Genomic DNA, 13,855 nt, shown 5'->3' on the forward strand with positions numbered 1-13,855 from the left:
GACAGGTGCTGCCAATCCTCTCCTCACCTCACCCTTCTGCTGCTTGTTTTCATTGAATCACACACGATTTGGGTTGGAAGGGACCTTGAAGCTCCAGTTTCCACCCTCCTGCCATGGGCAGGGACACCTTCCACTAGACCAGGTTGCTCCAAGCCCCGTCCAACCTGGCCTGGAGGTTTTTGTGCTGAGATTATCCTTTTTTACACAGTGACCTGGCAAACAGAGTCAGCAGTCCGTGGCAATCTTGTCCAAAAAGTACATGTATTTAATAATGATACCAAATACAGTTTTTCCCCCCCTGGAATTTCCACTGTGGCATTTCAGGAATTCCCTTCTGTGGCCACTGCAGTTGGACTGTACAGAGCTACTGTCTACGCTGGATACATGGTTATGTTTTAGCAGTGTAGCACTCATATATTCTCTATAAATATAATAAAAGATTTAACATTTGCTTTCATTCTGGTTCTTACACATATTTACTGGGTCTTCACAAAAAATACAGGTCTCTTTCCTGCCTCCCCCAACCTTTTATTGGGTTCCAAATAAACCTGAGTTTGCGATTCAAGTCAGCATCTGCCATCTGTTCAGGTACGTGAGTCTGGCACACAAAAAAGGTGGGATTTCAGTGGTCCCTGATCTCAGTGGTCTCTGATCTCAGTGGTCTCTGATCTCAGTGGTCCCTGCTCGCTGCCTTTGCAGCACAGACATGTTCTTAGCACGAAGGAGATGACAATGCTTTGACATTTCTAAATGAAAAGAGCTAAAACGGACCCCCCTGGGATGCACAGGTGCTCTGTACAAACAGAATACAACATTTTTTGATGGGAAAATGAATAAAATTATTTCGGGGCTGTCTTTCTCATCCTGTTGGGATGCAGATTTTGGTGTTAGGCCAGGAACACATGCTCAGCTGTGGGCTCTGCTGGGGACCTCCTCCCCTGCCTCTGCCCCAGCCCCTGAACATCTTACTCATGAAACTGGAAGGAAAACACCTCAAAGAGGGGTAACTCTCACTCTCAGCATTTGCCTGGACACCAAACCAAGGGGGCAACAAAATTGTTTGCAAAAATATGGTTGTAAATAGGGCTAAACCTTCTAATTTATAGGAAATGGGGCTGAAGACAAAAACAGAACCAAAAAAAAATGTTGCCAACCTCTCAGATGTATTGTTTACTTAGAAAAACATGACCAGTATGCAGGACATGGTGTCTCTTAAGAAAGTTAATTTTCACTGCTCATAATAACACCCAATTTTTGGTAACCACCGCATTACCAATCCTGGAGTATAAAACAACCTTGGTACAGGTTCATGTGTCCTTTATTAGTCATTTTAATTCACTGCAGTCTCTCAGAGAAGCCTTCAGGTGTGTCCAAAGCTGCCTTGCTGAAACAGGGGCTACTGCAGGTGTGGGCTGGGTTGTTCAAACACAGCCTTCTGCAATCTGGATTTCTGTTTGAAGCATCTTCTTGCAGACCCATCATATGAAAGGAACAGGCCTTTAGTGAGGTGAATTTCCACGTGACAACACTTGTTTTTAAACAATCCTCTTTCTTGTGAGTGAGGTGATTAAATCAGTGGGGTTTTTCAGGGAAAAAAGAATTACTCTGTTTTTAGCTCCTTTATGTAACCAACAGTAAAATCTGCTTTGACTCCCAACATTCCCACTTCTTCTGAATGTTTAGATCACTTGTGTCTTCATTCAAGCTCGCAGCACCTTCATCTCCTCGGCAGTGCTCGTCAGCGAGCTGACTTTGGACAGAGTACCTGGAGTTTCTCCCCTTGCCCACCCCGTGACCAATGTCTGGAGCAGTGCCACAGGCAGGAGGAGCAGGGACAGTCTTACCACAGATCCTGGACGGGACTGGCACTCCTGGCACCGCACAGATCACCTCGAGGAACCAAACCCTCGGCGCCTCCAACCAGCCCTGCTGCAACACCAGGTGAGAGCTGTGAAAACACACACTCACCTGGCTCTTTCAGGACATGTTTTACTGTACAGTCGGGTGCCAAATGCTAATATTTCTTAACAGCACGAGCAGAGCCCTTTCCTTTCAACTTCAATATGTAGGACAACGCCTTCCTTAGGAGCAAAGCTCCGGTTTCCTGCTGGAGCACTGGGGTGTGTTCCGCAGCGACAGTAACATGCCTGTGGCTTTCCCTTCTTGTTCAAAGTGGAAAAAGGTGAGATCCCAGAGCAGAGCAGAGCAAATCCCAGGATGTCAGGCTAACACTGGCCGCTGACAGCATCTGCTGTGCTGAAGGAGATCTGGGTGGGGCTCATCTGCTGCAGCTGAGGCATCCTGGCCTCCAGCGGCTTCTCGCTGGCCGACTGCATCGTCTGGCTCCTCTTCCTCAGCATCTGTCCGATCCCCATCATGGGGAACCTGCCCCTGCTTTTCACACAGTTGGGGCTGCCCAGGGGGTTGTTGGACACCAGCTGGGTGGGGGACACGGCTTCTTCCTTCGCCGGATACGCTTTTTCCTCGTAGGTGAAAGAGACCTGGGTGGGGTGGATGGGGGACGTGCTCCCCGGGGGGAAAAGCGGGGACAGTGTCCTTTCACTGGAGCTTTTGTAGGGGAAATTCATTGGGGAGCCTAAAATTCTGTACTGGTGAGAGGGGGAGACCTGGTCTATTTGGTCCTCTCTGTCAACTGACTCGAAGGAGTGCACGATGTTGAGGATGAGGGGGGAGTCCTTGGCTCGGCCCCCGCTCCGGGCCGGCTCCTGCTGCGGGGGAGATTCCTGCCTCTTGAGGAGCCGAGGGGTCCTGGGGGGCGGCTGCTGGACCTCGAGGTACTCCAGGGAGCTGGAAGTGACACAGCCCGTCTTGGTGGCCAGGGGTTCATGGAAAGGGCTCACCCCCCCGCCGGAGTCTGCAAAGCAATGGGAGAGGGAACCAGGAGAGAGGGTTGGAGTTACCGGCACTGCTTTCCCTGGCAGGCAGGTCCCACATCCCCTGGGACACACTGCACAGGAGCCTGACATGCACCAGCCACCACAAGCTCTTGGGGACACACACTCAGAACCTCTGCCTGACTCAGGGACACACTCAGAACCCAAGTCCCCGACTCTCACTCGATACTTACACTGTTGTTCCACGGGAAATTCATCTGCCACTTCCCTCAAAGGCAGCAGCAGAGCTTAAACTGAGTGAGACGAGGACTTGAAAAGGAAAACCACAGGTGTCTTCAGCTGTTTGTATTAATTATATCCTCTAAGGCCACGCCTGACAAACCTCACGTTTCTCCTCTCTTAGCACAACTCTGCCTGGCTCTTACTGGATCTGTGTCCTGTGTTCACTGCCACACCTAAAGACACAGTGAGTTAATCCCTGGTGTCTTTCCTCGCATTTTGGAACAGAATCTGCTCTTGGTTTCACACATGTAAATATGGAGTAGCTGCACTGGCCAGATTCAGGCTGTTAGAGTTGGAACAGATTTGCTGCAACGACTTCAGCAAGAACCTTCCCCCAGCAAGGACCGAAAATAAATGGAACAATCTTTGCAGGATTTGGCCCAGTAAAACAAAGCAGCTTGTGGAGAAGATCTGCTCAGTTTCCTCAGGATGCTGGCACTGGCTCATGCCAAGCACGTTTTGCTGCCTTTATGGAAAGCTGTCCAAGGAGCCTGACTGCCAGGTCCCCCTAATTAAATTAACCAGCAGTTAATCACTGTCCGTGAGTTCTCTCAAACCACCTAAAAGGGACCTCAAATAATTTAGGTCTGCCAGCCCTCAGGTCACAGCCACAAATCTCACATGTATTTCTTGTGAAGGGATGGTCTCATCAGGGGTTGAGACCTGAATGGATGGACAGGATGGAATCTCACACTCAAGAGTTGCCTGGCAAAAGCAGACCAAGGTTAATCTGACCAGTCTCTTTCTAAAACCGGTCAAAATTATTTGACCACTTCATTCAAGATGTGTCAAAATATGGTTTCTATGAAAGAAATGCTTTAGCTGAGATCTGAGTGATTTTCGGGTTTCAGGTCAAAAAAGCAGGGAGAAACCCTAAAGAGGAACAAAACCTAATAAGCTGACTTCCCCCTGTGCCTTCCTTCCAAAAGGGACAACAAATGGGAGCAAAATGGGCATTTTTAAGTGGTTTTTTATTTTTACATTTTTCACAGGAAGTATGTCCCATTTCTGACCAGCTCTCTGGACTCCTGCTACCTTGCAGCAGAGGTGCCTCTGCTGCCACACAAACACCATTTGGACCTATTTTTTTTTCAGGTTGACAGCACCAAACGATGAATTATGAAGTCATGAGGACGAGCACGAAACCACCATGAGCCACCACTCTAAATAACCCCCTGACACCACAGCAACTGCTTTATATCACTCTATTTCCCCCCACTGCTCTGTAGTGATCACCCCTTATTTAGTTCCTTATTTAACAACCAGCCACATCCCCTTCCTGCCCCTCAAGGTCTCCCATCCATGTGTGCACTACCAACACTCCCCTTTCCCTCTACTCCTTTCTCCCACCTCCTTTTGCCAGGAGCTCTCACCCATCCCTCCCTCCCTGTGTGATTGATGGTCTCCTCTGGCTGTCACGTCTTTTCCTTTCCCTGCTCGTGGTTTTTCCCCCTCCTTTTGCTGCCTGAAATGTGCTGAGCTTGCCAGTCCCACCTGCCTTTCCCCTTTCTCCATCATCAGCTGCTGCCCACTGCTTCTCCCAGGGATGCCACTGCTACTGGCACATCCTCAGGGTCAGGGATTCTCCCGTGCTGCTCCTCAGCCCCCTCTCAGGAAAACACATTCTCTGGTAGGAAGAAGCTTGTCTACCAGCTCTGGCTTGTCAGTGATCTGGGGTGGGTGTTGATGCTTTCAAAACACCAGTGTGAGTGCAGATGATTTGGTGTAAAAAAGCTTTTTTTTAAAGCACTGCAGGAGCTCTGTCAAACACGAGGAGAAGTAAAAGTGAGGGCTCATGACTGCTGAGCACCGTTCAGGACGTTCTGCTCCACGTTTTATGACATTATCCAGTCCTTTCCCACACCAGCTCCCGTGCAAGCCCATTTTTACTCACAAACACACAACACACAGAGAGGACAGGCTCATTAACGCTCATTAACACTCATTAACACGCTCACAGGGACGCACCACGGGCGTTTCTCCCACTGACCTTTCTCGGGACCCCCGGCCTTGGCGCCTTTCCGGTCCTTCAGCAGAGCCTTGGTGTTCTGGATCTGTGAGACAAGACAGGAAGAAGGCTGTCTATATGAAACTGGACTTTTCTCAGTTTTCTCTGGGGGCTGACGGTGAAGAATCTCCCCTTTCTTTTCCCGCTCTTTGGGTTTTTTGTCCTTGAAGTTGTAAAACAAACAAGAACAGTTTGGGTTTACTCAAGGGAAGGTTCAGTGAGGCACAAGCACTCCGCTTTACCCAAGCTGGATTAAGAACTTCACATGTACAAGGAACTTATCCTGACTGCTCAGAATAACTAAATCTTCCACGTCTCATTTTTCTCTGACAGGATTTCGTGGCTCCCATCTGCTCTGACATCCGGGCAGTGAGAAAGACAGCTTTGGAAAATTAAAGGAAAAGGGAAGTTTTCTCTTCAGAGGACGTTTGTCCTCACTGGAGGAAGCAGATACAGGTGTGTGCTCCTCCATATCTGAAATACCCTATTTAAGCACCAAAAAAGGTCTTTGATTTCTCCTTATTCCACTTCCTCTGACATATAAAAAGGTGAGCTGCTGAGCTTTAAGTAAGTTTAAACTCTTTAAATAATTTATTTTCTGTCCAGGTAAGATGTGGAGGAATATGGCCCTTGATTTTGCAGCATCTCTGCAACTGCACAAGACATGGAGGGGGAGAAAATTCCTGGCCAAGCTTTCCCTGAGCCCTAACTCCTAATCATGAGGGGGAAGAGCTGAAGGTGGGACTGCAAGAGCACGTATCCTAGATAGGTTTGATCTGCAGTCATGACAGAGGAAAAACAGAACCTGGGAGTAGGACTCTGAAGAGGAATCCAATTTTCAAAGCACAGTTTTACAGTGAAAATTCACTGCCTCTTCTTTCCATCACTGGATTCAGCACAACACCCCTTCCTGCCACTGATTTCTGGGGGAGCCAAAAGTCTTATTTCAGGCATCAAATTTGTGGCTTTATTTTGCTACCCCTCAAAGGCTTCAAGGATCTCTTGCCTTTCTGGGACAGAGCAGTGTGGTGTGGTTTGAGACGTCCCTCTCAAAGAAGAGGGGCTTTTGTTTGGGTTGGTTTGGGTTTTTTCCTGTGATCATAATTCTCATTTAAGCAGCACGTTTTGCTGCGTCTTATTAAAAAGTCACTGTGAGTGCAAGTCTTTTTTAAAAAATGCAGGAAAGTTCTTTCCCCCAGTTATGTGTTTCCATCCTTTATCTCCTCCAGTTCCCTTCCCTTTGGCCAGCTAAAGCTAAAGCTGGCTGACCCCTCCACAGCCATGAGCACATCACTGAACTGTTGTCACTCTGCATGACACCTTCATCCTTTGGTGCCTTCAGAGGCTGTAAACACCTCTGGCACCAAGCATTTATTCCTGCCTGGCCACGCTGTGCTTGGAGCAACACAGTGTTGGATCAGGCCCAGGCATTGCACAGTCACTCCTGATGAGGATGAAGGAGTAGCAACAGCAATGATGATGATGATATTATTAATAATATTATTAATAATAATAATATTGCTGTGTGAATAACCTCCTGCCACAATATAGTCAGTGGCCTTCACCCTGCTGGTGTGTTTTCTCAGCCAACCCACACAATTAAAGCACCCACAGCAAAGAAAACTCACATATCCGGTGTTAGCAATTAATTAGTTCACGCTGGATGAACACTGCAAATGGTCTTGGAAGTGTTTTTAAAACTATTAACGTTGCTCCTTAATGACCAAGGTTGTGAGAGGGGGAAATGACCGAATCCCAAACTCCCAATAGTGCCACACACTATTCTATATTTTAAAAGGGAAGGAAGATTTCATTCGGGGGAGTTACAAAAGTTTGCTTGGCCATGTCACGCTGCCCCACAATGCAGGACTTGTACCGGGACTTTATACTTGATAGGTTGGGAATTACATCATCCTCTGCTATTTCCTGTCCTGACCTCGACCCTCAAACCTACCCTTAGTCCCAGCAACGGATCTGAAAGACAGATAAAGGGTGTTTGCCTTGGCCACGTCTGAAATGGTGACAGGGCAGCGACACGAGCTCCTAAAAACTGCATGTTCCCTGGGTCTGAGCCCCCCAGCTGCCATGGGGGAGGCAGGTACCCCCTGCCTGCTCCCCTGGGTGCTCTGGAGGGACAGCCACTGATCCCCTGAGACCTCTCCCACTAAAAGAGAGATGGAGAGCAAGACACAGACTCGTGCCTGCCTCCCTCCTCCCTCTCCATGCTGAGCGCTCCAGTGAAACCAGCCTGCAACAGCCTGGTTCCCTGGCACTGCCAGCAGCTCCCAGCACCCCAAAAAACCCTAATGGAGAACAGGGGCTTGGCATGACCATGCCTCCTGCCTGCCCCAGCTGCTGGCAGCCCCTGCCTGAGGCCAAGTCCTTATTTCACACCCCTGGAGTGAGGTGGATGAAAGAGGGCTGACCATCCCTCCCATCCCTCTCCCTGCTATTCCCATGGCAACACACACAGCTCTGCTCTTGTGCAGCGCCTGCCAGGGGACCAGTGCCTCCCAGTTCCCACTCTGGCAATGGCAGGGAGGGATAAGGGGACTCTCTCTCTCTCTCTCCAGCTCATGAAACTTCCTGAGCTTACAAATCCCCTGCCCCCGAGTGCCGGTGGCACCCGCTGATCCCAGTGGCATGAGCTGGGCACTGCCAGGGCTGTGTTCCCACCCACATGAAGGCATTCTAGGGGAGATTCTACCTTAGATACAAACGGCAGTAGCAGCCCAGCACCTGCATTCCCCTCCCTGTGCAGCTCCACCTGTCCTGGTTCAGTAAGAATCACATGATCCCCTTGTGGAAGTACAGCTGAAGCAATAGAAAACATTGTACAATCACTGGGTTTGGGTTGGAAGGGACCTTAAAGATCACCCAGTTCCACCCCCTGCCATGGGCAGGGACACCTTCCACTAGCCCAGGTTGCTCCAAGCCCTGTCCAAGCCGGCCCTGAACACTTCTATCCTCAGCTGTGCCCATGCAGAGAGAGAACAGACTGTGTTATTATTATTGCAGTGTCTGCACTGTGAGTACATCCTGGTGACTATTTCAAGAAAGACATGACACCCCCTCATCCTCTAAATAGCTACCCTGGGACTAACTCTGAGTGCAGGAGAGGCTTTGGAAGGAGTTTTATCCCTAAGCATGCCCACAAACCAAACTGGGGCCAAGTACCAGCACTGCCGTTGGTTTCCAGTTATCCTCAGGGAACTCAAACATGGGCTCCAGGCAGGCCCTGCTGCAGCTTCCCCTGCACAGGGTCGGTGCACAGAAGCCATGAGCTCATTCCTGGATGGCTGGCAGAGCTATCCCTGGCACAGAGAAGTGGCACCAGCAGCAGGGGGAAGCCGGCCCAGGGAGCAGCGAGATGCTCCGTGCAGCATCCCGGTACCTGCCTGTGTTTCCAGGGAAAGGCTGCTCTGCAACAGCTTGAATAAGCTGTCAGAGCATTGTGAAATATTATATTCATTGAGTCTACCCACTACTGATACATTTTAAATAAGATGGTTTTGATTGATGTAAGAAAAGAGTAAGTACTTTGCCCCGCTATTTCCATGGCTTGCAGCTCAGCTTGTCTTGCAGGGAGTCTTTGTGACAAACAAACCCAGCCACGACACAAATCTGCCCCTGCAATTAGATCATCAATCCAGAGCTTGAGGAGCAGCTTTTGAAGCAGGCAGACTCCTCAAGAATGCTGCTCTTTGTGTTGGCAGGGAAGACTTGCACAGCTCAGATTACTCTTGTAATTTTAGTGCTTGGCAAAGAATCAGCCAGGGAAGAGAAAATCCAACCATGGTTCAATAAAAAATACCTTCTCTACTCACAGGCAGGAAGGCTGGAGACCAGAGTTCTCTGCCCTACACCACCAAGGTCTTAAGACTCAAGGAGAGTCTCAAGAAGACTCAGTTTTGATGTTATAACACCAGCAACTTGCACCTCAGAATGAAACTATGGAGCCCTATGATTAAGTTCACATTATTTTGCTGAACAGAGCCTTAAAACCTTTTAATTTCTTCAAAAAAACTCTCAAAGTCACCTTTACACTTCCACTCTAGGGGGTTGATATTTGTTCCTTTGAAAAGGAATTATTTGTCCTGCACAGGAATGATCATGGGTCTTTTTTTTTTTGCTCCACAGGTCCACAAACCCATCACCTTGATCACAATCACCAAGGATCCTCAAATTCAATCTGTTTCCAAAGCACTTTAACAAGCTTTGATGAGCTTTACCTCATAGGAGTCTTTATTTGCCTTGTATTTTTCTATCTGGTAGAGCTGGTTCTTGTGGCAAACACTGTCCTGGCCTTCGGCCTTCTGTGGAGAGAAAAGCACAGAAAAGTAAAATATGTGGGACAATTAGAGAAAATTAATGTTCAATTATTGCTTAATGTGCTGTATCCCCTCTTGGCATTCAGTGGAGGAGCATCAACTTACAGAGCTGATGATTTTGGTCCACTACATTTTAAATGCCACTGGTGGCATCATCAAGAAAACATTCTCGTGAAAAGAACTGAGAAACATAAAAAATTAAGAAGCTGTTGCCAATTTGGAAGGCCCAGGACATACTCAGGGGCCAGGAAGGTCAGCAGGAGGTCAGATCACATCAAACCTTCAGCTAAGTTTTCACTTAAAAGCTAAATAAAAGCTTAATGAGCTCTTAAGCTTCCTCTTGATCTCCTGAATCAAGTTACATGGTGTTATTGATATCTCAAGCAACAGAACTGTGTCAATACAGGGACACAGCACATCACAATCACACAATGTACACCTAAGGCTCTGCATGGCAACATTTTGCTTCCTGCAGGGTAACTGCCCTCCAGGAGGGGATCTCCTGTGGAAACAGGGAGACACAAAGCCTATCAGCAATTACCTTCGCAACCTGGGGAGTTTTTACCTGGAATAACGTTAATAATTTGGGGAATACTTCCCCTTCGTGCTACAAAATTAGGAAAAAAAAACCCCACCCCAAAACTCGGGTGAAGCCTTGAGTTTCCCAGCAAGCAGGGAAACTTTCAGGCCTTTTTTTCCCCCCTGCTCAGCCACTCGTGCAGAGAACCAGAAAGCAGCAGGGCTCACCCTCAGGCTGGCCAGGTAACGCTCCAGCTTCTTGTTGAGCAGGAAGTAGATGGCGAGCGTGTGGCTGGCCCTGTTGGAGAGCACGGTGTTGATGACATCGCTGTTCTTGTAGCCCAGCTTCTCAGTCATGTGCAGCAGGACACTCTGGCTGAGGTCCTCCAGGTGAATCCTGCATGGGGAGAGAGGCAGAGCACCGAGCTGGAGCCATCCTGGTGTTGGAACCATCCCGGCAGTGATGGAGCCTCAGAGGCGATGGAGCCTCCGGGGGGGGGGACGACGGGACCAGGCACAGCCTGAAGGGCTCAGGGACGTGGGAGTGATTATCTCTCTCTTCCCATTAACAGGACAGGCTTTTTGGGAACCACTGGCACTGCAGGAAGCTGTGACAGCTGAACAAACAGGACCCTGCCCACCGTGTCCATCCCTGGTACGAAACGGCACCGTGATGCTCAGGATGTGCCGTTTGTTACCCTACACCCGACCAGTGAGGACCATCAAGGTTATCACAGAATCACAGCATCCATCTGGTTTTGAAGGAAAAGAGGTCAAATCCAACCCAGACAGCTCCCTGAAAAGTCCCTTTCCTTGCAATGAAACACCCCTGGCATTCAGCTTCACGCCCTACCTGTCGCACAATATCTGTGCTCCGAGTAAGAGAGGGAATTTCCTGCTGGAAAAGGGGCATGTGCAGGGTTATTGCAGCAGCTCTCAGAGTGGTAACACTGCTGTTATAGCCCTGTCAGTTAAAAGCACACATCCAAGCCATGTTTACGTATCTGCTCTTCTATAGAGTCTGTAACAGGCTCAGCCAAGGCGAGAAATGCAGTGGAAATGGCAAAGCATCATCTTGGTGTAAGTTAAAACCAGATTTTCCAAAGAACACTGCTCCTATTTAGGCCTCTAAGTGTGCTGGCCAGATTCCCAGATGTACCTGTCAACTCCCATCCATCTCCAAAGAAATGCTGGGTTTCACTTGGTTTCTAAAGGATATTCCTTGCTCTTAATTTCAAGCCTGGCTAAGGCATGGCGGGGGAGCTTGGGCTGTGGGCATTTTTGCCAGCTGCCTTCCCCCTTCCAAAGGATCACTCCCACCTTTCCCACTCCTGTCCTGTGCACCTGTGCTGTGAGGAATGCCCAGACAGCAGCCTGGGTCTGATCTACAGCACTCGGACAAGATGTAAAACAGCGTTTAACAGAAAAAAAAAAAACCAGTCTGGAAAATCTCAAACAACTCTTTTCCCTTTGTTCCCCTTGCTTATTAACAGTCTTTCTGCCCCAAAGAAATGCTTGGGGTTGGGGTTTTTTTCAAGTTCAAAAGCAAAACTTATCTTGGCCATTGCACGTTGAGACATCTGTACAGCACAAGAAATTCAGGCAATTTCCACTTGAAGTGCTCAGCAAAACGGGAAATTTTTGCTTGCCTCCAGGGAATTTCTTTAACAAAAGCAAGCTTATAAAAAGCCTGGGAGAATATTCTCCTGAAAATGCAGTTTTTGCTGTTCTTCCACCTTATCTCCACGTTCTTCCCTTTCCTACCACGTTCCTGTCTTTGGAACAATGGGTGTTATGCCCAGAATAGTGCAAGAACGTAACACAGCTTCTTCTGTGTTGATTAAGAGGAATTGATTCTTTGCAAATTCAGCAGTGGATTTTTCACACACTGTTTCAACACACCTTATCCATATCTGCACACTAAGGAAAACTTGGAGAAATTCCATCGAGGCAAACTCAAAAGGAGTCAGGCCACATATTTAAATATTTCCAACTTTACAGATTATTTCCCCCATAAAGCTCCAGTATGACAAAGTCTAGGTAGGTCAAGCTTGGGGCATCAACTAATGGAACTAAAGCAATATTATTACCAAAAAAATGAAGTGAAAGAATCTCTGTGGCTTTTATCCTTTACAGCTTCAAATGAAATCTGGGTTCAGACAGAAGGAGTATCTACTTCCCTCTTAATTTTAGACAAAAGGATGGGAAAATCAGTGCAATGAGAAAGAAAGAAGGGAAGAAGTTGCCCACCACACTGCACCAATAAGTAAACTCTAGAAGGGACTCACAACCTCACAAAAGCCTGACAACTGCAAGCCAGGAATTAAAAATAGAGGCATGAAAACACACCTACAAAAGCAAAAGAATTGTGAAAGCACATTCAAGCCTTACTTCTGTATTTTTTTCCTCTTTTCTGCAGCTAAGACTCAAACAGACAGAGAATTAAATTACCCCTCCAGGTCTCTGTCACACTTACATTGACTTAACAGATGCCACATTTAGTGGATTGATTGGGCTCATTATGACAGTGATTTCATTAGCTTAATGACTCATTCAGTTTACACTTGTTTTCCCTTTCTTTACCACACAACGTTCACATGTTCCACACTCAGCACAGTCCAATGCACCACAGACACTCAGATCTCCTTTTGCTGAACACCACACTGGGCAAATTAACCCAACTGCCCTTAAATTTGCAGCAGGAATGTCAAGAGAAGGGCTCTGCCTGCTCTCACTCCTTGTGAAACAACTCTTTGTGGGGGTCACCTTTATATTCTGTCCACACAGGTCTGGGCATCGCCCCCACATGTGCCCTCCCCGTTTCAGTGCATGGCCCTGGTGATGCCCCCTGGCATCCAAGCTGCTCCACACCCATCCAGCACAAACTCTGAGGGTGCAAAACCTGTGATTCTCCTCAGGTCAAAGACCACAAAGAGGTGGCCTGGCTGGTGAACACCAAATCCTTTTTGGGCGGAGGACAGTTCAGATAAAAGTTCATGTTCAGATAAAAATCATCCCACCTCCAGGCACACACTACACCTGGTTTGTAACAAGTGTAGGGGGAGGAATTATGATCTTCACTGAGGGACTCTCCTCTTACTGAAGTCAGGACAGAAATTTGGGAGCACTATCAAATTTTAAGCACCAAAATCAGGCTTTAATTTGCTGTCTTTGCCTCAGTGTTGCCTGACCTGCTGCAGGTACCGGGCTGTGTGTGAGGCGCAGCTGGAGGGCTTTGATAGAGCAAGGAGGTTTTATCTGATCAAACACAGACTTGTATTTCCAAGTGAGCTGCCTGAGGCTCCATTTACAGCCACTGGAGAGGAACTTGGTGTCTCCTGGGCACAGAGTCATCCTAAGGCAGAATCAAAGAGAAGGCAGATGAATGGTTATGTAAAGAGTGCCCTTGTTTCTCTGCACTGACTGCAAGGAGAGCCTTGCCTGGCTGGCTCATGTGGCAGCTCTGCACATGTTTAAAGTCAAGCAAGATTATTTCTAACACCAAAGTGGACCACAAGTATCTTTCCTTCTTTTTCTTTTTCCCTGGGTCGATGTTTCCCTGACCATGAGGTTTGTTCTCTTCTTGCATTTAGTCATGTATTCAGCAAGGTTCAAGATGAACAACAAGGCAAGATCACTTAACTCTGACCTTCCTTTTCACTTAAATCACAGAGCCTTATGGATATAGCACAAATAGGCAGAGCCTCTGTAGGGAAAGTAGCTTGGATTTTACTGAATTACAAGAAGATCAGAACTGCCCGTCACACATCCCCATTCCCACGTCTGGAGCCAATTAATCCCATGATCTGCACCCCAGACCACCCTGCAAATAATACACTGTATGCCAGCTTCTAATTTAA

General features: G+C 47.9%; 1 protein-coding gene across 1 annotated transcript in view; it reads right to left on the minus strand.

The window, feature by feature from the left end:
• Positions 1-242: 242 nt before the first annotated feature.
• The window catches only part of HUNK (hormonally up-regulated Neu-associated kinase), a 45,561-nt gene continuing 31,948 nt past the window's right edge, over positions 243-13,855 (minus strand). The window contains exons 7-10 of the mRNA XM_027699837.1: positions 10,224-10,392; positions 9,378-9,461; positions 5,128-5,191; positions 243-2,875 (exon numbers count right to left, since the gene is read on the minus strand). Of these exons, the coding sequence (XP_027555638.1) occupies positions 2,226-2,875; positions 5,128-5,191; positions 9,378-9,461; positions 10,224-10,392 (967 nt within the window). The 3' untranslated portion in view covers positions 243-2,225. The remainder of the gene's footprint in view (positions 2,876-5,127; positions 5,192-9,377; positions 9,462-10,223; positions 10,393-13,855) is intronic.

Source organism: Neopelma chrysocephalum, unplaced genomic scaffold (genome assembly GCF_003984885.1).
Source record: "Neopelma chrysocephalum unplaced genomic scaffold, ASM398488v2 Primary Assembly neopelma1_141, whole genome shotgun sequence".
NCBI classification, from domain to species: Eukaryota; Metazoa; Chordata; class Aves; order Passeriformes; family Pipridae; genus Neopelma; species Neopelma chrysocephalum.